The sequence below is a fragment of the Myotis myotis genome, unplaced genomic scaffold (genome assembly GCF_014108235.1).
Source record: "Myotis myotis isolate mMyoMyo1 unplaced genomic scaffold, mMyoMyo1.p scaffold_m19_p_2, whole genome shotgun sequence".
NCBI lineage: Eukaryota > Metazoa > Chordata > Mammalia > Chiroptera > Vespertilionidae > Myotis > Myotis myotis.
In genome coordinates this window covers 156267484-156291657 of record NW_023416324.1, presented here as the reverse complement: position 1 = coordinate 156291657, position 24174 = coordinate 156267484, and the positions used below count along the sequence as shown (strand labels likewise).

At 40.5% G+C, this 24174-nt stretch overlaps 1 protein-coding gene across 1 annotated transcript in view; it reads right to left on the bottom strand.

Moving 5' to 3' along the window:
• Positions 1 to 21501, bottom strand: part of TEX55 (testis expressed 55) — a 47500-nt gene extending 25999 nt beyond the window's left edge. The window contains exons 1-5 of the mRNA XM_036348540.1: positions 21387 to 21501; positions 16513 to 16666; positions 15529 to 16306; positions 14797 to 14934; positions 10197 to 10259 (exon numbers count right to left, since the gene is read on the bottom strand). Coding sequence (XP_036204433.1) covers positions 10197 to 10259; positions 14797 to 14934; positions 15529 to 16306; positions 16513 to 16666; positions 21387 to 21501 — 1248 coding nt within the window. The remainder of the gene's footprint in view (positions 1 to 10196; positions 10260 to 14796; positions 14935 to 15528; positions 16307 to 16512; positions 16667 to 21386) is intronic.
• Between the last annotated feature and the right edge of the window lie 2673 nt (positions 21502 to 24174).

Sequence of the window (24174 nt, the reverse complement as noted above, 5' to 3'; positions counted from 1 at the left end):
GGAGGCAATGGAGGCAAGCAACCTGTCAGAGAAAGAATTCAGAGTAATGGTCATAAGGTGGATGAAAAAAATGGAAGACCAATTCAACAATATGTGTAGGAACCAAGAGGAAATGAAGAAGAACCAAGAGGAAATGAAGAGAAACCAAGAAGAAATGAAAAACGACATCACTGCCATAAAGAACTCAATAGAAAGCATCAACAGTAGACTAGAAGAAGCAGAGGACCGCATCAGCGAGCTAGAAGACAAGGTAGAAAAAAATACCCAAACAGAACAGCTTCTAGAAAAAAAAATTAAAAAGCAGGAGGAGAGCCTAAGAGAACTCTGGGACAATGCTAAACGAAACAACATCCGAATAATAGGGGTGCCAGAAGGAGAGGAAACTGAGCAAGGAATAGAAAACCTGTTTGAAAAAATAGTAACAGAAAATTTCCCTGATATAGGGAGGAAAAAACTCACACAAATCCAAGAAGCTCACAGAGTCCCAAACAAAATGAACCCGAAAAGATCGACACCAAGGCACATAATAATTAAATTGGCAAACACCAACGACAAAGCAAGAATCTTAAAAGCAGCCAGAGAGAGACAGAAAGTTACCTACAAAGGATCCCCCATCAGACTAGTGACCGATTTCTCAACAGAAACACATCAGGCAAGAAGGGAATGGAATGAAATATACAAAGTCATGCAAAGGAAGGGTCTGAATCCAAGAATACTATACCCAGCGAGGCTATCAATCAAAATTGAGGGTCAAATCAGGAGCTTCACAGACAAAAACGGTCTACGGGAGTTTATTACAACCAAACCAGCAATGCAAGAAATGCTACAGGGTCTGCTGTAAATAGAAAAAACAGGAAACAAAGAAGGAACGCAGCGGTAAAGAACAAAAATGGCGACTAACAAGTTTCTATCAATAATAACTTTAAATGTAAATGGATTAAATTCCCCAGTCAAAAGGCATAGGGTAAATGAGTGGATAAGAAAACATGACCCATATATCTGCTGTCTACAAGAAACCCACCTCACAAAAAAAAGACACACACAGACTGATGGTGAAGGGATGGAAAAAGGTTTTTCAGGCCAATGGAAGTGAAAAAAAAGCCGGGGTAGCAATACTTATATCTGACAAATTAGATCTCAAAGTGAAGGACATAAAAAGAGATCAAGAAGGCCACTTCATAATACTAAAGGGAGCAGTCCAACAAGAAGAAATAACTCTGGTAAATATATATGCACCCAATATAGGAGCACCCAAATACGTAAGAAATCTTCTGGAGAAGATCAAGGGAGAGATTGACAGCAATACAATCATAGTAGGGGATCTTAACACCCCATTATCTCCACTGGACAAATCCTCTAAACAGAAACTCAGCAAAGAAACATCAATCCTAAATGACTCACTAGATCAGATGGAATTAATTGACATCTTCAGAACATTTCACCCCAAAGTCACAGAATATACATTCTCCTCGGGTGCACATTTGTCATCTTCAAAGATAGACCATATATTGGGTCACAGACAAAGTCTCTTCAAATTCAAGAAAATTGAAATCATATCAAGTATCTTCTCAGACCACAAAGGCATAAAACTGGAAATCAACTACAACAAAAACAATCCAAAAAAATCAAACACATGGAGACTAAATAGCATGCTATTAAACAACGACTGGGTCACCAGTGAGATCAAAGAAGAAATAAAAAACATCATGGCAACAAATGACAATGAAAACACAACAATCCAAAACCTATGGGACACAGCAAAAGCAGTCTTGAGAGGGAAGTTCATAGCTCTACAAGCCTACTGCAAGAAACAAGAAACAATGAGAATAAATGACCTAACTCTACAACTCGAAGAATTAGAAAGAGAGCAACAAAAAAAGCCCACTGTAAGCAGAAGGAAGGAAATAACAAAGATCAGAGCGGAGATAAAAAACATAGAGACCAAAATAACAATACAAAAGATCAACAAAACCAAGAGCTGGTTCTTTGAAAGGATAAACAAGATTGATACACCTCTAGCCAGGCTCACCAAGAAACAAAGAGAGAGGACCCAAATAAACAAAATCAGAAATGAAAGAGGAGAAATAACAACAGACCCCATAGAAATACAAAGGATTGTTAGAAAATACTATGAACAACTCTACTCCAACACACTAGACAACCTGGAGGAAATGGACATATTCCTAGATAAATACAACCTTCTAAAACTTAACCAGGAAGAATCTAAAAATCTCAATAGGCCAATAACTATGGAGGAAATCGAAGCAGTAATCAAAAAGCTTCCAGCAAACAAAAGCCCGGGGCCAGATGGCTTCACAGGGGAGTTTTACCAAACATTCAAGGAAGACCTAAAACCTATCCTCCTCAGACTATGTCAAAAGATCCAAGAGGAAGGAGCACTTCCCAGCTCATTCTATGAAGCCAACATCACCCTAATCCCAAAACCAGATAAAGACAATACAATGAAAGAGAATTACAGGCCAATATCCCTCATGAACATAGATGCCAAAATCCTCAACAAAATCCTAGCAAATCGGATCCAGCAGTACATCAAAAAGATCATACACCATGACCAAGTAGGATTTATCCCAGGGATGCAAGGATGGTACAATATCTGCAAATCAATAAATGTGATACATCACATAAACAAATTGAGAGAGAAAAACCACATAGTCATATCAATTGATGCGGAAAAAGCATTTGACAAAATCCAACACCCTTTCTTGATAAAAACTCTCAGCAAGATAGGAATTGAGGGATCATACCTCAACATAATAAAAGCCATATATGACAAACCCACAGCCAACATCATAATCAATGGGCAAAAACTAAAACCATTCCCCCTAAAAACAGGAACAAGACAGGGATGCCCCCTCTCACCACTCCTGTTCAACATAGTACTGGAAGTACTAGCCATTGCGATCAGACACGAAGAAGAAATAAAAGGCATCCAGATTGGAAAAGAAGAAGTAAAACTGTCCTTATTTGCAGATGACATGATACTGTACATACAGAACCCTAAAGACTCCATCAAAAAATTATTAGACTTAATAAATGAATTCGGCAATGTAGCAGGATACAAAATTAATGCTAAGAAATCCATGGCATTTCTTTACACCAATAGTGAACTTACAGAAAGTGAAACTACAGAAGCAATCCCATTTACCATTGCACCAAAAAAATTAAAATACCTAGGAATAAACTTAACTAAGGAGGTAAAAGACTTATATGCTGAAAACTACAGGACACTGAAAAAAGAGATAGAGGAAGACATAAACAGATGGAAGAATATACCGTGTTCATGGATTGGTAGAATCAACATCATTAAAATGTCCATACTACCCAAAGCAATTTATAGATTCAATGCAATCCCCATTAAATTACCAACAGCATATTTCACAGATCTAGAACGAACGTTCCAAAAATTCATCTGGAATAAAAAAAGACCCCGAATAGTTGCAACAATCCTCAGAAAGAACAAAGTAGGTGGGATCTCAATACCAGATATCAAACTGTATTACAAAGCCACTGTTCTTAAAACAGCTTGGTACTGGCACAAGAACAGACATATAGATCAATGGAATAGAATAGAGACCCCAGAAATCAACCCAAACCACTATGCCCAATTAATATTCGACAAAGGAGGCAAGAACATACAATGGAGTCAAGACAGTCTTTTCAATAAATGGTGCTGGGAAAATTGGACAGATACATGCAAAAGGATGAAACTAGATCACCAACTCACACCATACACAAAAATAAACTCAAAATGGATAAAAGACTTAAACGTAAGACGGGAAACCATAAAAATACTAGAGGAATCCACAGGCAGCAAAATCGCAAACATATGCCGAAGAAATTTCTTCTCTGATAATGCTCCTAGGGCAATGGAAACTAAAGAGAAAATAAACAAATGGGACTACATCAAAATAAAAAGCTTTTGCACAGCAAAGGAAACCATCAACAAAACAACAAGAAGACCCACTACATGGGAGAACATATTTGCCAATGATACCACCGATAAGGGTTTAATTTCCAACATTTACAGGGATCTCATGAAACTTAACAAAAGGAAGATAAACAATCCAATAAAAAAATGGGCAACGGACCTAGATAGACACTTTTCGAAAGAGGACATACAGAAGGCCGAAAGACATATGAAAACCTGCTCAAAGTCACTAATTATACGAGAGATGCAAATCAAAACGACAATGCGTTATCATCTCACACCTGTCAGAATGGCTATCATCAACAAATCAACAAACAACAAGTGTTGGAGAGGATGTGGAGAAAAAGGAACCCTTCTGCACTGCTGGTGGGAATGCAGACTGGTGCAGCCACTGTGGAGAACAGTATGGAGCTACCTCAGAAGACTAAAAATGGAACTCCCATTTGACCCAGTGATCCCACTACTAGGAATATATCCCAAGAAACCAGAAACGCCAATCAGAAAGGATATATGCACCCCTATGTTCATAGCAGCACAATTCACCATAGCTAAGATTTGGAAACAGCCTAAGTGCCCATCAGCAGATGAGTGGATTAGAAAACTGTGGTACATATACACAATGGAATACTATGCTGCGGTAAAAAAAAAGGAACTCTTGCCTTTTGCAACAGCATGGATGGAACTGGAGAGCATTATGCTAAGTGAAATAAGCCAGTCAGAGAAAGATAAATACCACATGATCTCACTCATTTGTGGATTATAGAGAACAACATAGACTGATGAAAAGGGACAGACTCAAAGACTGAGAAACAGCAATCAGGCTATCAATCCCCAGAAGGAAAGTAGGGGAGGGCGGGGGTAAGGGGAAGAGATCAACCGAAGGACTTGTATACATGTATATAAGCCATACCAATGGACATGGACAACAGGGGGATGGGAGCATGAGTGTGTGTGTGGGGGAGGTTGGGGGTTAATGGGGGGGATGAGGACACATTTGTAATACCTTAACTAATAAAAAAAAAAAAGAAATACCATAGATTTCTTGGCATTAATTTTGTATCCTGCTACATTGCCGAATTCATTTATTAAGTCTAATAATTTTTGATGGAGTCTTTAGGGTTTTCTATGTACAGTATCATGTCATCTGAAAATAAGGACAGTTTTACTTCTTTTCCAATTTGGATGCCTTTTATTTCTTCTTGTCTGATCGCAGCGGCTAGTACTTCCAATACTATGTTGAACAGGCATGGTGAGAGGGGGCATCCCTGTCTTGTTCCTGTTCTTAGGGAAAATGGTTTTAGTTTTGCCCATTAATTATGATGTTGGCTGTAGGTTTGTCATATATGGCTTTTATTATATTGAGGTATGATCCTTCTATTCCTACCTTGCTGAGAGTTTTTATCAAGAAAGGGTGTTGGATTTTGTCAAATGCTTTTTCTGCATCAATTGATATGACTACATGGTTTTTATCTTTCAATTTGTTTATGTGATGTATTACATTTATTGATTTGCAGATATTGTAGCATCCTTGCATCCCTGGGATAAGACCTACTTGGTCATGGTGTATGACCTTTCTGATGTACTGCTGGATCTGATTTGCTAGGATTTTGTTGAGGATTTTGGCATCTACGTTCATGAAGGATATTGGCCTGTAATTCTCTTTCATTGTGTTGTCTTTACCTGGTTTTGGTATTAGGGTGATGCTGGCTTCATAGAATGAGCTTGGAAGTGTTCCTTCCTCTTGGATTTTTGTAGTAGTCTGAGGAGGATAGGTTTTAGTTCTTCCTTGAATGTTTGGTAAAACTCCCCTGTGAAGCCGTCTGGTCCTGGGCTTTTGTTTGCTGGAAGCTTTTTGATGACTGCTTCAATTTCTTCCATAGTTATTGGCCTACTGAGATTTTTAGATTTTTCCTGATTAAGTTTTGGAATGTTGTATTTTTCTAGGAATATGTCCATTTCCTCCAGGTTGTCTAGTTTGTTGGAGTAGAGTTGTTCATAGTATTTTTTAACAATCCTTTGTATTTCTGTGGGGTCTGTTGTTATTTTGCCTCTTTCATTTCTGATTTTGTTTATTTGGGTCCTCTCTCTGTTTCTTGGTGAGCCTGGCTAGAGTTGTATCAATCTTGTTTATCCTTTCAAAGAACCAGCTCTTGGTTTTGTTGATCTTTTGTATTGTTTTTTTTCTTTTTGGTCTCTATGTTTTTTATCTCCGCTCTGATCTTTATTATTTCCTTCCTTCTGCTTACACTGGGCTTTTCTTGTTGCTCTATTTCTAGCTCTTTGAGTTGTAGGGCTAGGTAATTTATTATCATTGTTTCTTGGTTTTTTTTGCAGTAGGCTTGTAGAGCTATGAACTTCCCTCTCAAGACTGCTTTCGCTTTGTCCCATAGGTTTTGGATTGTTGTGTTTTCATTGTTGTTTGTTGCCATGATATTTTTTATTTATTTCTTTGATCTCTCTGGTAACCCAGCCATTGTTTAATAGCATGCTATTTAGTCTCCATGTAAAATCACTACATGTTTTTACTCATCTCCTCAATGTTTATTTTTTGTCATTTTTCTCTCTTTTTTGGTGTGTATTTGTTTACCCCTTAACTATTGTTGTATTTACACATGATCTTCCTATTTTCGCCTTTTAATCTTTGTACTAACTTTAAAATTGTTTGATCAACTGCTATTACTATTTGCTTTTGCCAGTGAGAATTTTTTCTTTCATATATATTTTTTTGTTAATCCTCACCTGATGATATTTTTCCATTTATTTTTTAGAGAGTGGAAGAGAGGGAAAGAGGGAAGGAGAGAGAGAGAGAGAGAGAGAGAGAGAGAGAGAGAGAGAGAGAGAGAGAAGAGAGAGAAGGGAGAGAAGGGAGATATATCACATTGATTGGTTGCCTCCCACACCTGCCCCAACTGGAGGTGGGAAATAGAACCTGCAACCATTCAGTTTGTGGGCCAATGCTCTACTACTGAGCAACACTGGCCAGGGCCCTATATATTCTTATTTCTATTTTTGGTATTTTCTTTCTACTGAAAATCCCTCTCACATTTATTGTAAAACTGGTTTAATGGTGATGAACTTTTTTCCTTATTGCTTGTCTGTGAAACTATCTCTCCTTGGATACTGCATGATAAGCTTGTTGGGTAGAGTAATCTTGGTTGTAGCTTCCTTCCTTCCTTCCTTCCTTCCTTCCTTCCTTCCTTCCTTCCTTCCTTTGACCTCAACCATTTTTTTTATTTTGATGATGTATTTTTATAAGGAAAATAAATAATCAGATGATCAGGAATGTATATAACTAAATGAAATCAAGAAAAAGAAATAATAGTACACATTTAAACAGACAGAATTATGAAACCATATATAAAAATGCATCAAATATAAGGGCTTTGGGTCTACTGTCTAATTAACCAGCATTGTTATATGTCTTTCCATATTTAAAATATATTTCTTTGCAAACATTTACAGTGGGTGATAGTCTACATTATCTCCTATCTTTTGCTAAATTTCAGCATTTCACTTAGCCCCATTCTAGGTTTTTGCCTTTTATCATTGAATATTTCTTGCCAGTCCCTTCTGGGCACAAAGTTTCTATTGAAAGGTTTTCTGATAGTCTTATGGGTACTTCTTTGTACATACTGATTTTTCAATTGCTGCTTTTAAAATTCTCTTTTTGACTTTAACTTTTGACATTTAATTGTGATGTGTCTTGGTGTGGGTGCCTTTGGATTCATCTTGTTTGGGATCTCTGTGCTTTATGGACTTGTATGTCTATTTCATTTGCCAAGTTAGGGAAGTTTTCAGTCATTATTTCTTCAAATAGGTTTTCAATTCCTTTTTCTTTCTCTTCTCTTCTGGGACTCCTATGATGTAAATGTTGTTATGCCTGATGCTGTTCCATAGTTTTAAAAAATACTATTCTAATTTTAAAAAATTGTTTCTTTTTGCTGATCCAGTTGGGTGTTTTCCATTACATTGTCTTTCAGATTGATGGTTCAATTATGTGCTTATCTAACCTATTGTTGATTCCATCTAGTGTATTCTTTATTGTATTCTTCCATTCTGATGGGTTCTTTTTTATGTTTTCTATAGCCTTTTTAGTGTTTTCTGTCTTTTTGTTGAAGTTCTCACTATATCTTTTCTTCTATCAAGTTCATTTGCACTCTTCGTCTGATAGATGCTTGTCTCCATTTTGTTTAGTTCTTTTTCTGGAGTTTTATCCTGTTCTTTCATTTCTATAACTTGACAACTAATTCTAAATTCTGAAATGGAGCCCTAGCCAATTTGGCTCAGTGGATAGAGCATCAGCCTGTGGACTGAAGGGTCCTGGGTTTGATTCCGGTCAAGGGCACATGCCAGGGTTATAGGCTCCATCCACAGTAGGGGCTGTGCTGGAGGCAACCAATCAATGATTCTCTCATCATTGATTTTTCTATCTCTCTCTCTCCCTCTCCCTTCCTCTCTGAAATCAATAAAAATATATAAAAAAAAATAAAATAAATAAGTAAATAATGATATGGACATGCACCTAAAAACATCCAAGGTATTTTAAACAATAAGATATGAGAACTTAACTCTGACAGATATTAAGACTTATTGTAAGGCATACTAATTAAGATAGTCTTGTATTAGAGCAAGAATTGACAAATATACCAAATAAAGAGCAGTGTGAAAGGTATGGGTTTTTTGTTTGTTTTACAAAAGATGTTTGGTCAATTGGATGTTTACTTGGGAAAAAAATGAAACGCCACCACCTCACATCCTGTACAAAATCAATTGCAGGTTGATTGCATATTAATGTAAATGTCAACCAACAAACAAAATCTAACGCCTTCCCTAAGAAAACCCCACTAACAAATTTCTACAAGATAATATAGGGGACTATGGTTAGGAGCTTTGGCAAAGGAGAGATGTCTATGACAGAACACCAGTAGTACTAATCATAAATAAAATGATTGTTAAAATTTGACTATATCAAAATTAAGAATTTCTGTTTATAAAAAATACCTGTAAGAAGTAAAAAGGGAAGGCAGAGAGTAAGATAAGACTTGTCACAAACAAAATCAACAAAGATTTCACAACCAGAATAGACAGAAACAGTTACAAATGAGTTAAAATAAAAATAAAAAGACTATTGATACAATGGGAAAAGAAATACTTCCACATGGCTAATAAACAAATTAAAATACATGCAACAATTTTAGTAATCAGGAACAAACAACTGGAAACTACAATAATTTATTACTAACCACCCATAAAAATGGCTAATGCTAAAAAGATTGATAATACTAACTGTTGGATATAGTCTTATAGTCTAGGCAAGGATGTAAAACAACTGGAACACTAATATACACTTCTGTTGGGAGTATGAATTGGTACAAATACTTTGGAAAAAAATTTTTTAAATTGATTTCAGAGAGAAAGGAGAGAGAGAGAGTTAGAAACATCAAAGATGAGAATCGTTGATTGGCTGCCTCTTACACACCTCTTACTGGGGATCGAGCCTGCAACCTGGGCATATGCCCTTGACTGGAATCAGACCTGGGATCTTTCAGTCGCAGACTGACACTCTATCTACTGAGCCAGACCAGCTAGGGCTGGAAAATTTTTGAAATAATATACTAGAGCTGAGCAAGCACATATGTTATAATCCAGCAATCACTCACAGGGTATGTACTCAAGAGAAATGTGTGTACTAGTATATGTGCACTAAGGGACATGTACACAAAGCTTCATAGGAAAAAATTTTCTAATTGTTACAAGCTAGAAATAACCTAGATATTCACATCCATCATAGAATGAATAAATTGTGGCATTTCATACAGTGAAAACTATACAGCAATGAAAATCAACTATAGTTACACACAACAGTATGTATTAATCTCACAGACATAATTTTGAGCAAAAGTAACTAGAAACAAATGAATACCTCTATATGGTTCCCAGTATATAAAGTTGAGAAATCTAAAAAAAAGTTTTTCATGATTTTTGTTTAGTGGTAAAATTATAAAGGTAAGTGAGGAAGATAATAGCAAAAGAGTCAGAATAATAGCAACTCGTAAAGAATAATAACTGAGAGAAAGGAAGGAAGCTTCTGGGATGTTGGAAATGTTTTAATTTTTTTAACTGAAATGGTAGTTATAGGTTTGCTCATTTCATGATAATTCACTGAGTTGTACATGTTTTGTTTTATACACTTGTATGTGTGCTTTATTTATAATAAAAAGATTTCTCTTTTTCTCCTATTGCATACCTGGCTCAGCATAAAACTCAGGGGGTCCTCTGGCTTTTCATAAACTAAGTTTTCAGTGATCTGCTGAGAGAGCATAAGACATCACATTATGGTTCTGAGCTAAAGTTATATGATCAGGTTATATCTGAAACAATCTTTTGTACTAACATGTACATACCATTTTAAAAAAATTCATATGTCTTCATAAAGTGACAAATTATTTTCTTAGTACTAATAAAATTAGGTAAAATTTGGAGGAATATAATCCTATATAATAAAAGGCTAATATGCAAATTGGCCAACTGACAGAACAACTGGTTGCTATGGCGCACACTGACCACCAGGAGACAGACACTCAACTCAGGAGCTGCCCCCTGGTGGTCAGCACACTCCCACAGGGGGAATACTGCTCAGCCAGAAGCTGGGTTCACAGATGGCAAACGCAGTGGTGGTGACGGAGCCTCTCCCATCTCCGCAGCAGTGCTAAAAATGTCTGACTGCCGGCCTAGGCCCACTCCCAGGGCCTAAGGGGAGTGGGCCTAAGACAGCAGTCAGACATCCCCTGAGGGATCCCAGACTGCAAGAAGGTGCATGCTGGGCTGAGGGACCCCACTAAGTGCACAAATTTTGTGCACTGGGCCTCTAGTTTTAGTAATAAGTATCAATGGATATTTCTCTAGTTTCCAAGATCAAAGAGGTAGTGAGAAAGTTTTAGTTCTGAGAACTGTGATTTTGCTAGACTGAGAAATTAGCATTATTTGCTCTGAAGAATTAACAGAAAAAAGTACTTTGAATAAAATTTTAAAATATTATGATTTCACATAGAGCCTTCCTTTAGAGGCCTTTAAGTCTAAAAGGTTAAAATGATGTTCATTGTTTCTAATAATAAATGAGCAAGCATACATAAAACTTCAGAGATTCACTACCATACTTTTTTGTTGTTGAATAACCCTCCAAGTTATAATAAACAATTATCATTTGTAAGAAATAACAATGAGGCAAATTTTAGTTGTAAGATAGTCATGGTCTGTTTAATGTATTTACACCAATTATCCTATATAATAAAAGGGTAATATGCAAATTGACCCTAACAGCAGAACGACTGGGAATGATTGGTCACTATGACACACACTGACCACCAGGAGGCAGATGCTCAATGCAGGAGCTGCCCCTGGTGGTCAGTGCGCTCCCACAGGGGGAGCTCTGCTCAGCCACAAGCTAGGCTGATGGCTGCCAGCACAGCAGTGGTGGCGGGAGCCTCTCCCGCCTCCTCAGCAGCACTAAGGATGTCTGACTGCAGCTTAGGTCTGCTCCCTGCTGGTAAGTGGACATCCCCCGAGGGCTGCCGGGCTGCCAGAGGGATGTCAGACTGCCGGCTTGGGCCCGATCCCCCAGGAAGTGGGCCTAAGCCAGAGGTGGACATCCTCCAAGGGGTCCCAGACAGCAAGAGGGCATAGGTGGGGTTAAGGGACCCCCCTGAGTGCACAAATTTTTGTGCACCGGGTCTCTAGTATATTTCAAATATGTTTTTATTAAATAATCATTTGATAACTAATTTTTCTTATAACAATGTTGAATGCATAAGCATTATTTTTTCTTAATAGATGAAGGAAATTATTTATAGAATGATTAGAATTTTACTTCCTTCAGTTTAGTAATTAATTGTTCTTTGATCAAAGGCAGAAAGTGCTCTCCCACAAAACAATATCTTAACAAAGAAAAGGCATAGAGCAGAGTTAATGAAGTATCACTTACTCCTATTTTATATGAGGAAACTAAGCTTCACAGAAGTTTATGTAGTTTTTTCCAAATAACAAAGATGAAAAATGGCTAAGTTAGATTGGAACCTTGAGCTAAATTTGCAGTTTGTGATCTTTCTTCTACACCAGCAGTTCTCAACCCGTGGGTCGTGACCCCTGTGGCGGTTGAACGACCCTTTCACAGGGGCCGCCTAAGACCATCCTGCATATCAGATATTTACATTATGATTCATAACAGTAGCAACATTACAGTTATGAAGTAGCAATGAAAATAATTTTATGGTTGGGTCACAACTTTAGGAACTGTATTTAGGGGGCCAGAAGGTTGAGAACCACTGTTCTACACCCTATTACTTTAAATTTAAGTTTAAATGTTTTCATTTGAGGTGGGTCATTCTTATTTTACACCTTTCTAACCACAAAGTTATTTCATGTACTCACATATTATATATGAACTAGAGGCCGGATGCACGAAATTTGTGCAAGAGTAGGCCTTCCTTCCAGCACCTGGGACCCGGGCTTCCCTCTGGCTGCCAGCAGGCACCTGGGACCCCAGCAGCCCCAGCTTCATCCAGAACGTCATCCAGTCTAATTAGCATATTGTGTTTTTATTATGATAGACTAGAGGCCCGGTGCACAAAAATTTGTGCACTCGGGGGGTGGGGGGATTCCTCAGCCCGGCCTGTGCCGTCTTGCAGTCTGGGACCCCTCGGGAGATAACAACCTGCTGGCTTAGGCCTGCTCCCGGGTGGCAGAGGGCAGGCCCAATCCCTAGGTGCAGCCCCTGGTCGGGCTCAGAGCAGGGCCGATTGGGGAATTGGGGCGCCACCCCCTGTCATGCACAGAGCAGAGCGAATCGGGAGGTTGCGATGCCACCCTCAGTCACGCTCAGGGTAGGGCCGATTGGGGGGTTGGGGACCATCCCCTGTCACACTCAAGGCAGGGTTGATGGGGAGGTTGAGGCTCTACCCTGTCACACACAGAGCAGGGCCCGTGGGAGGGGGGTGTTGGGGCGCTGCACCCTGTCACACAGAGCAGGACCGATCAGGGGGTTGGGGCACCGCAGCTTGTCACACACAGAGCTTCAGGGCGATCAGGGGGTTGGGGAGCCCCCCCTATCAGGCACAGAGCAGGACTGATCAGGGGGTTGGGGCACCTTCCCCTGTCACGAACAGAGCAGGGCGGATAGGGAGGTTGTGGCCCCGCACCCTGTCATACACAGAGCCGCAGGGCAATCAGGGGGTTTGGGCGCTGCCCCCTGTTACGCTGATCCCGGTGCTGGGAGGCCTCGTGGCTCCGCTAATCCCGGTGCTGGGAGGCATATTACCCTTTTACTATATAGGATAGAGGCCTGGTGCATGGGTGGGGGCCAGCTGGTTTGCCCTGAAGGGTGTCCTGGATCAGGGTAGGGGTCCCTACTGGGGTGCCTGGCCAGCCTGGATGAGGGGATGATGGCTGTTTGCAGCTGGTCACACACCCTTCAGGTGGGGGTCCCCATTGGGGTGCCTGGCCAGTCTGGGTGAGGGGCTGAGGGCTGTTTTCAGGCTGGCGGGTGACTGAAGCTCCCAACCGCTCCTTTTTTTTTTTTTTTTCTTCTGGGCCAACTTTAGCTCTGAGGCTTGGCTCCAGCTCTTAGGCCTCCGCTGCTGAAAGCAGGTATCTGGTTTGTTTGGGTTCTATAATTGAAACACTGTTTCAACTCCAGCTCTGAGGCCTGGCTGGCTGAAAGCAGGTTTCTGGGGTTTTGTTTAGCTTCTATATTTGTGACAATGTTTCAAACTGCAAGCTCAGAGGCCGGCAAGGCAGGCGGGGAACGTTGGAGTCCTCCATCACTGAAGCAAGCAAGCCTCATGTTCGCTTCAAGCTGCCTGGCTACCAGCCGCCATCTTGGTTGGCAGTTAATTTGCATATCGCCCTGATTAGCCAATGGGAAGGGTAGCGGATGTACGGCTAATTACCACGTTTCTCTTTTATTAGATAGGATATGTACTTTGCTGGGTAATAATAGTAACATAAAAATAAACATGTCAGGTAAACAAAAACGACCCACCAAACAGTAAACATTTTATAAATGTGATAATTTATTGTAATTCTATATTGGCCAAGGATGTTATACTTTAAAAAATAAATGTTTATCTTGATTTTTTAGAGAGAGAAGAGGGAGAGGGAGAGAAGATGGAAACATCAATCAGCTGCCTCCTGCATGACCCCTACTGGGGATAGAATCTACAACCCCAGAATATATGCCCTGACTGGGAATCAAACCAGCAACCTCTTGGTGCATGGGACAATACTCAATCCACTCAGCCACACTGGCTGGGCAAGGATGTTATACTTTAAAGACGTTTCAGCCCCAAATCCTGAGGTCAATACGGCTCAAAATTTTTATAATTAGAAGCAACTCTTAACTACTCACGCTCTACACCCTCCCCCCACCCCCCTCCCCCTCCCCCGCCCCCCTTCCAGCCAAGCAATGTGGTTTCTTAGATGGTCGCAGGTTGGTTATCTTTTGAAAGTATTATATGATGCCTGGAAATCTTTTTTATTTCCTTTTCAATGGCCAATATTTTGTTCTTCCTTCCTAGTCTTTCTCAAACTTTTAACTCTTTGCGAAGTTTTTTTCCTATCAACCAATCTACCCAATCCTTCTGAATGGCTTCATACATGGTAAGTATCACTCATTTGGTGTTTATCATTTACTACTTTTTAAAAAATACATCTTACTGACTTCTCAATGAGATTATATCCTTTGTATTATCAAAGGCTCTTTCTTATACCACATGGAAACCAGGTCAAAGTTTGTTTTTTACATTATAATTACTAGAAAAATCACAATTAAAGAAAGGGAATGAGAGGTTTACCTGGAATATTTGCAGAATGTGGTGTTTCTCCATGTATTGTAGTGAAATTTGATACGGATCTTGATATACGAGAGAAGGAAATCGCTTCTTTTGGTATTGAATAGAACTCCTTCCTTCTTGGTATCCTGAAGTATTATCCTAAAATGGAAATATCCCCCCACCAAAGAGTCTTTAATAAATCAAAAAGCCCCAGGAAGTTCTTATTTTTGCTGTTATCAGAAGAATCTGGTGATGATGGGATCTAAACACCAGGAGTTGGAAAAAAGACACATTATTATGAGAGATCTAGCTGATCCTCCAGGCAATATAATATATCTCAAGTCCTGGGAGGTACCTTAGGCTGCTCCAATCTACTTCAACTATTTTTCCCTTCATAGGGATCTCCAGTTTACTTCCAATTCCTTTTCTTTGGTAGAAGCCTAGAGAGGGGAAGTGACTTAGTGTTATAGAATTAGCAGCAGAACCAGGATTTGAAACCCAGGTCTCCTGAATGCTGGTTCATTGATCATTCCTGAATAGCCCTAGGGTAGCAGAGAAAGCAACTCATCTCTATATATCCTATCCTTCTCCTGTCCTTCCTGAATCTTATAGGTCACACATATCATAGCATGTGGGTTTATTTCTCATCCTTGATTCAACCTGTGCCCAACCTCCGCCCTCCATACCACCATTATAGGCCCCTAGCTTGGCTTCCAACCTCCCAGGTGGGTATCAAATGCCCCTTTAACCTACAGGCTTGGTTACTATGATTTGACCATTTTCTTGACCGATGGTATAGTTCACTTTAGATGAGATGGAGGGGAATCTTGGGGAAAAGTTGTGGTTTTGTGGTTGTAAATTACCGGTGACCTTGGTATCAAATGCGTTGAATGCTTTCATAAATTCATCATTTTTATATTTATTTATATCTGAAACCTTGGAATCTCTGAAATCTTTTTGTTTAGAATCTAATGTATAGTCAACTTCTTTGCCCTTCTTGCTGGTATGTATTTTGTCATCATACTCATCACTTTCTCCAAGGTCAGGCTGGTCGTCATCTATGTCTTCATCTTCATCTTCCACCTTTTCATACTCACGATAGAGAGGCATGATAACTCTAGGGTGTTGATGAATGCTGCCACCAGCTTGGTCTTCAGCTGCCTGGTCTTCAGCTAGTTCAGTAATTTGGTCAGGTGCTTTGTGGTGAGTCTTTACAGATGATTTGTAGCTAATTGGGTCAGACAATCTATGTTCACCCAGTTGATAAGTTTTTTGTTCAACCAGACCAGACTTTCTGCTGTCAATCAGGTCATAAGCCGCTTGGTCATCTTGGCCAGACTCTCTGGGTTGAATCGGTGCAGAAACCCTTCGGTCATCTTGGCCAGACTTCATATGGTCAATCGGTTCAGAACTTCTTCGATCATATTGGCCAGACTTTCTGTGGCCAGTCTGTTCAGAGGCTCTTCGTTCAGATGAGACAGACGATGTGCGGTCAGTCTGTTTAGAAGCGCTCTCAGCATGGCCGGATGGTCTGCGATCAGTGTGTTCAGAAGTTAGTCCTTTGGGCCGAACAGGCTTCTGACTGTTAGTCCGTTCAGATTCTGCATGACTCGCGTGGCGAGATGTCCTGCTGTTTCTCCGTTCAGACATTCTTTGGTCAACCTTATTAGTTCCTCTATGATCAGCAACTTTATAACGGTTGGACACTTTAGGTCAGTCTGATCGTATCTTCTGTGCCTATTGTATTTGGACACTTTGTGGTCTGCTTGGCCAAATACGTTGGGTTCAGACTGGCCAGATACTCTTAGGTCATCCTGGTTAGCTGTTCTGAGATCAGTCTGGTTATCTGCCTCCGTTTTGTACAGGTTCTGCCAGTTGTCTTCCTGGCCATCTAGGTGGCTGTCATTTGGGTGCGTGGTTGTGCTTTCAGGTCCCCAGGATTCCCCCTCGGAGCCTCTTTGGGAGGCTCTCACATATTCTGCCTGTCCCTGATTGGTCTAAGTTGCTGTGGGTGGGGCCGGTCTGGGTTGTCTAGGCGACTTGGGGAACGCAGGGCAATAATGACCGCGGGGTTTGTGTGGGCCTCAGTGAGCTGGTTCTTTCTTCTTTCCTTCCTTTCTGGAGCGTGGGCTGTTGCCTGAAGGTGAGCTGGGTTCCCAAAGCTGCTGAGGGAAGGGCTGCCCTTGGCTCTGGGCAGAGTCTGGAGAGGGATTCCGCTGATGCGCAGTCTGGACACCCTTCTCTTGAGAAGAGGTGATGACCATACTCTGGCGTTGCCACCACCCAGGGTCTAGACCTCAGGGCTTTGTGAATCGCTACCCTCCTCGTTTTCTTGCGGAGGTTCGCAGAGGTGCATGTCAAATCGGATTTTTCAGGTACTGCTCTTCTAATTCACCAAAAATGTCAGGCGATGGCACTCATGGCAACCACAGGAAGGCAGCATTCCTGGACAGTGGTGGCTACTGCCATCAAATACAATCCATTCTTCCTCTGCAACTGATTTGTCTTACAGTTGCCTAGCACAGTATTAGTGATACTAATATTAGTGCTGGCCCCTGTGCTAGTAAATTGTCTTGCTAAATGTTATTTATTCTTCTTTAAACTCTGATCAGTATTATGGTGATGTGGCCAAATTATGTATTTTCAGTCTTATTTTTTTTTTTTAATCCTCACCAGAGGATATGGGTTTTTTCGTGTTGTTTTTTCTTTTTTTAAAATATGTTTTTAATGATTTTAGAGAGAAAGAGGAAGAGAGAGGGAGAGGGAAACATTGATGTGAGAAACATTAATGAGTTGCCTCCCTACTATACCCCCATTGGGATGGAACCAGCAACCTTTTAGCGTGTGAAGGAAGCTCCAACCAACTGAGCCATCCAGCTAGGGCCAATTTTAATTTTCTAAAACCACTTTTTAATCCTGTCTTTATAAACAGTGCCGGTGCTGTTTTCAGTGGTACCAGGAAGAGTTTAGCCTTCATGTTACCAAGTGGATCTTGCCTCACAATAAAGAGAGTAGAGAGGAGAGTTTTGCTCTCCCCCCACCCATGCCCCCACACACCCCTTGACAGTTCATTGCTGCTGGAGTACCCTCTTCTCCATCTCATTGGACAGGTGAGCAGCTGTTTCCCATCCCCTCTAGGAAGTTATCCTGGCTGTGGAAAATCAAGCCCCATTGTGTTCTGTTGATTTATACATACACTAGAGGCCTGGTGCACAGATTTGGTTTTGGCCCTATCCCTGCAGGCCAGGCTGAGGGACCTCACCAGTGCATGAATACATGCTCCGGGCCTCTAGTATGCATATAAGATCTTTGCTTAATCTTTTCTCGCCCTCCCTCCTCCCCCCTTCCCGTTGAGATTCATCAGTTTGTTCCAGTGGTTCTCAACCTTCCTAATGCTGCGACCCTTTAATACAGTTCCTCATGTTGTGGTGACCCCCAACCATAAAATTATTTTCGTTGCTGCTTCATAACTGTAATTTTGCTACTGTTATGAATCGTAATGTAAATATCTGATATGCAGGATGTATTTTTATTGTTACAAATTGAACATAATTAAAGCGTAGTGATTAATCACAAAAACAATATGTAATTATATATGTGTTTTCCGATGGTCTTAGGCGACCCCTGTGAAAGGGTCGTTCGACCCCCAAAGGGGTCCCGACCCACAGGTTGAGAACGGCTGCTCTATTCCGTGTTTCCATCCTGTGCATTGAGCATCTTCCCCCTGGTGGTCAGTGTGTGTCATAGCTACTGGTAGAATGGTCAATGGTCACTTAAGCTTTTATATATATAGATGGCTGAAAGGCTAGAGGGAGAAGAGGAGATTTAGTTAGAATAAGTTCTAAAATCACACCATCTAATACACCTATAACAGAAGGGAGGATTAGGATTAGGATTAGGAATTAGAGCTCCAGAAAGAAAGAGAGTAAGGAAGGTGGGGGAAAGACAGGAGAAGGAATATTTAACAAGTAGAAAAATTTTCACTTGTTGGTGGTGGCCAGTAGGGTCCAGGTTTTGAGATCTGCCCCTCCCTGCTTGAAATAAACTTGAAGAATCCACTCCAGACCAGCAGCACTCTGTTTTTAGGAGTTGGGCAATACAGAGGTGGTGACTGATGAAACATTTGATTGACTCTCCTAAGCCTAAAACCACTGAGGCATGCCAAGGGTTGGTAGTATATTGCCAGATAATCTTTTAATATGGGCTTAATTACATTTAATTAATTAGAGATAAGACTTAACAACCAAATGCAAATAGTTGTGATTTATGTGTGAGAGGAAGAGTGGGTATCACACTTAGGAGCAGAGAGAAGAATCTAGGTACATAAAGTAAAATTACTTATTCAATAGTACCTAGAATATAGTAGGTGCTCAAAATGTGCCTGTTGAATATAAATATACAAGTGATCTGCCCTATTTATTTATTTTAAAATGTGTGGAGCAAATAAGGGCTACATTAGAGTAAAATAGGTGAAGGCTATGGTTTGTAACTTTGAAGGGGCATTGCTTTTGTAGATTTTTTTCCATTTATAAGTTAAATGCAATCATCATAGACAAGTAAGAAAAGCAAACACAAAGAAAAAATTCATCTGAGTTACACCTGAGTTATAACATTTATTAAAAGTGTTTGATATGTATCTTTCTAGAATGTTCCTCAGGCAAACCTATATTTCTCTTTTTTCTCTTTATTGATTAAGGTATTAAATATGTGTCCTTATCCCCCCCATAGTTTCCCCATTCCCCCCCTCCTCATGCTCTCACCCCCCTGGCGTCTGTGTCCATTGGTTAGGCTTATATGCATGCATACAAGTCCTTTGGTTGATCTCTCCCCCTTAACCCCGCCCTCCCCTACCTTCCCTCTGAGGTTATGGAATACTGCACTTCAGTAAAAAAGAAGGAATTCTTACCATTTGCAGCAGCATGCATGAAACTGGAGAGCATTATGCTAAGCGAAATAAGCTAGTCAGAGAAAAATATCACATGATCTCACTCATTTGTGGAATATAATGAACAACATAAACTGATGAACAAAAATAGATACAGAGGCAGAGCAGCATCGAACAGACTGTCAAACTACAGCAGGAAGGCCGGGGAGGGTGGGAGAGGTAAGAGATCAATCAAAGGACTTGTATGCATGCATACAAGCATAACCAATGGATACAAGACACTAAGGGGTAGGGGAGGCCGGGGAAAGGTCAAGCAGGGAAAAAAAAGGAGACATATGTACTACTCTTTGTAATATTTTAAGCAATAAAACAAAATTAAAAAAAAATAAATGAGGTAACAAGCCAACTGCTAGAAGATAATCTTTAGTAGAGATAGTCTGAAGAAAATAAAATGATTGCTATGTATTTGAAAGTAAAAAAAAAGAAAATAAATGAAATAATAATATTGTATTTAAAACATCTTATATAATAAAAGGGTAATATGCAAATAGACTGAACGGCAGAACAACCAAACAGCCAATCAAAGCATAATATGCTAATGATATGCTAAGGCTGCTCAACTGCTCTCTATGATGTGCACTGACCAGCAGGGGGCAGACAGCCAATCAGTTGCTATGACTTGTACTGACCACCAGGGGACAGATGCTCCAACCAGTAGGTTAGCTTGCTGCTGGGGTCCAGCTGATCAGGGCTGAGCGAAATGGGCCGGACATGTCCTGGAGCCCTCCCGCAGTCCCTACCCAGCCCAATCATGCACTGGTGGGGTCCTTCAGCCTGGCTTGCGCCCTCTCGCAATCTGGGAATCCTCGGGGGATATCAGAGAGTTGGCTTTAGTCCGATCCCGCAGGTCACTCCCTTAGGAGGGCACCAGATGCAGGGCTCATGGCTGGCAAGTGCTGCTGTGGCAGTGTGAGCCTCTCCCAATAGGAACTGATTGGGTGGGAGCCCATGGCAGGCACAGTGGGGCCAGAATGAGTGGGAGCAGCAGCTAGGAGCTGCAGGCGGCATTGGACTGTGGGTTTTGGCCTGATCCCTGCAGGTCACCCAGAGGGACCTCACCTGTGCATGAATTTGTGCACCAGACCCCTAGTATTAATAATAAGTATATTAAGATATAGATAGGAAAAGTAAAAGGGGAAAACAATGAGAAAAACAAAATAAAATAAGGAAAATTAATAACAATGAAAAGAGATAAAAGTAGAATAAAATCAAAGGAAAGAGAGAAATTAGAGATATGTAAGGAAAAAGAGAAGAAAGAAAACAAGGGGAAAAAACAAACCAACAACAAAAAACAAAAACAAAAAATCCACTCACACACACACACACACACACACTCCCCCCCCCCCCCCCCCCAAAAAAAAAAAAAAAAAACAACCACCAAAACCACAAACACACACTCAAAAAACTTTGGGTCCATTATTTGTGGAGCTCCCTGGATTTTGCTCTGATGTTGTTGAATCTGGTCCCTTGGTGTTTCTATCCTGGGACTCCTGGAGCTTCTCTGGTGCAGGTCAATGTGAGTCACTATCTCTTTCTGGCCCTGGGCAACCTGATTGAGGTCTGAGAGGTTGAAGCCCCTAGTAGTCCAGCTGGCAGGGACTCCTTAGCCCAGAGGCTGGGCCTGCCTTGAGTCTCACACCTTAATTATCTCTATTCTGAGCTGTACTGCCTTCCTCCACAGAGCTGGTCCTGTAGGTGTCAACTGCAGGTGCACGGGTCCCAGTGGTGTCTGTGGCAGGCGTGCACAGGGTCTGGGCTGTGTCCTTGGGGCACATGGGCATGGGGCCTAGGGCAGGGTGCCCATGGGTTTAGGCCCAGGCCACGGCTAGTCTGGGGGTGGTGAGGCTGGGTGACTAGCCACTGCCACTCCCTTTAGCCTCCTTCCAAGAAGGACCTTGCAAACTTTTCATGATAGCATGGTTTCTGAACCAGAGCTGTTCTGGGGCCCAGGGAATGCCTGTGGCAGTGGCAGGGGCTCTTTGGCCAGGAGAGCCCAAATCACCTGCCCCCAGGGCTCCTGCATGCTTGGACTGCCCCTCACCTACACACACATACCCGTGCATGTCCACACATTCGCCCGCTCACTCACTCACTCACTCACTCACTCACTCACTCACTCACACTCTCTCCCCCACTCCAGTCCATAGGCTTTGTCCCTTGCTTTCTTTATGGAATGATCTTATGCCTTTCTTCCTTTCCATGTTTTCAGTTTCACCTCTTTATGGACAGTTTCCATATGCTTCTAAGCTCTAGATCACCTTGTGTCAACTCAAACACTTATCCATAACTAATCACAATATTAAAGAATCATAAAATTTAGATCTACTGTGGACCTTAGAAACTTATCATGGTTTTGTAATTTTATTTTACCAATGAAAACCCTAAGGCCCGGAGGCATTATGTGACATAGATTTTCGTTAAAAACTTATAGAAATTGGAGCATAAAATGTACTTTTGACCTCCCTCCTCTTCCTTTATTTAAATGGTGATAAATTGTAGCATCTATAAGAGGTGGATACTGGAACAACTTTGTATGTTAACCATATCTGGCAACTAGACAACATATGGGAACTAAAGAAAACCTGTCTCCTCTGTGATCTCTTCCTTCCCGGCTTCAAAATCATTCTGGTTGCTGAGACTCGAGAGTCCGAGTCTTAATTCCCTCCTGTTTTCATTCCTCTCTCTTACCCCACACTTGCATCAATCCTCTGTTGAATGACTTTGGCTTTCTTTCTGAAACATATCGGTATCTTTTTCTCTATTGTCATCATTACAGCTAAAGCTCAGATTCTGCTGCCTGGGCCACTGTCGTGGCATTCAAACAGATCTTAACTTCAGGTTTTCCCCTTTTCAATGTGTCTTCTGAACTGCAACAATTTTTTTTTTTTTAAAAATGTGGATCTTATCGTAACCTCTTGTAAAATGTTCAGTAATTGTTCAAGGCAGATAGATCGAAGTCCATATTTCTTGGATGGTATTTAAGTCCTCTAGGATTGGTAACTGGCCTTTATTTCTGCATACACCTGCCACTGCCGCCATTCCTGACTAGTCAGCTTTTCTAAATTCAATCTGTACTTTTTACTCATGTGTATTATTAGTTCACCTTTTCCATCTGATCTAAGGTAACTTTTCCTTGCTTATTTTTGTTAAAGGTTTATCCATTCATCCTTCAAGACCCCATTCATTTACCACTTACTTTAGGAAGCTTTCCTGGAGTAAACCTTCCCTTAAAACTCCTACTAGTATGTCTTCAAATTTGTACCATAATATTCTGATTGTTTGCTTTCCATTTTACTTAGTGGTATATATATATGCCCAAGAACCTTTCCCTTTACATGCAGAGATCATGTCTTTTTAATTTTGTTATACTGCACCTACCTTCTTGTTCCCAACTTTTGCACATTCTAGATGCTCAGAAAAAATATTTAGGTTGCATTGAGGACTCTGATTCCTCTGCAGAACGCTGGCAATGTAAATTGAATTGAAAACTGAAGTTACAAGCCAGAGGGATTAACCACACATATTTCAGTAGTAGTGGAACTGAACTACCTTTGAGACTTGTTAGAATTTAAAATGGCATTATTCACTTGTGACTTTTTTAGCTTCAATTTTTAAGTCTATTTATTTTGCAGTTTATTACAATTGATGCAAAATTTAAAAAGTGAAACATTGTACTTAATATGACTGATTTCCCAGAGTCTAGATTATGAATGCAAATACATTTGTTACTTGAGATATTAATGCAAACTTTGAGACATTTTTTGAATATGTATGAGTATTTCGAAAAAAATATTTGAGTAGGAAAATTGTTTTATTTTTTAAGAAGCTAAGTCACTTAGTTGACTAAGATGTCACCTTTATGTGCAATATGCAATTGATTCCACGAGAGGGCAGCAAATGCCTCATGATTGCATCGGGCAATAGGGAAATGCTTTGAGATTATCCTTGGAATACAGTTTCTGATGCAAAATCAGACAGAATGCATTTGCCATTACTTAAAAAAACCAACCCATATATTTGTTTGAATTTCTGACCAAGTGGAAATTAAGTCCTATTATTCGCTGTTAGGTTTAGTAAAACAAATTGTGTCATGTGGCAGAATGATTTTCTTACCTTAGTTTTCAACTTCATTTCCCATTTTATTTCTTCACACAGCAAACATGCAATAAGCTCTGTTCCATGCTAAGTAAGTGGGTAAGCCATTGTCCCTGCTGCAGAGAACCCTGTTTTATTTGATTAAAATACACTGTTTTAGTATTTCTGTGCCATATACAACATGGGGCACGACTTGGTATAAGGATTACAATACAGAGCATGCATTGAATGCTTACAACGTGCACTGTGGTAAAGGCTCTCTTCTAAGTGCTTGACTTCTATGATCTCACTACTCACAACAACTCTATCAAGTAGGCATTAACATTCCCATTTTACAGGTAGGAAATGGAGGCACAATA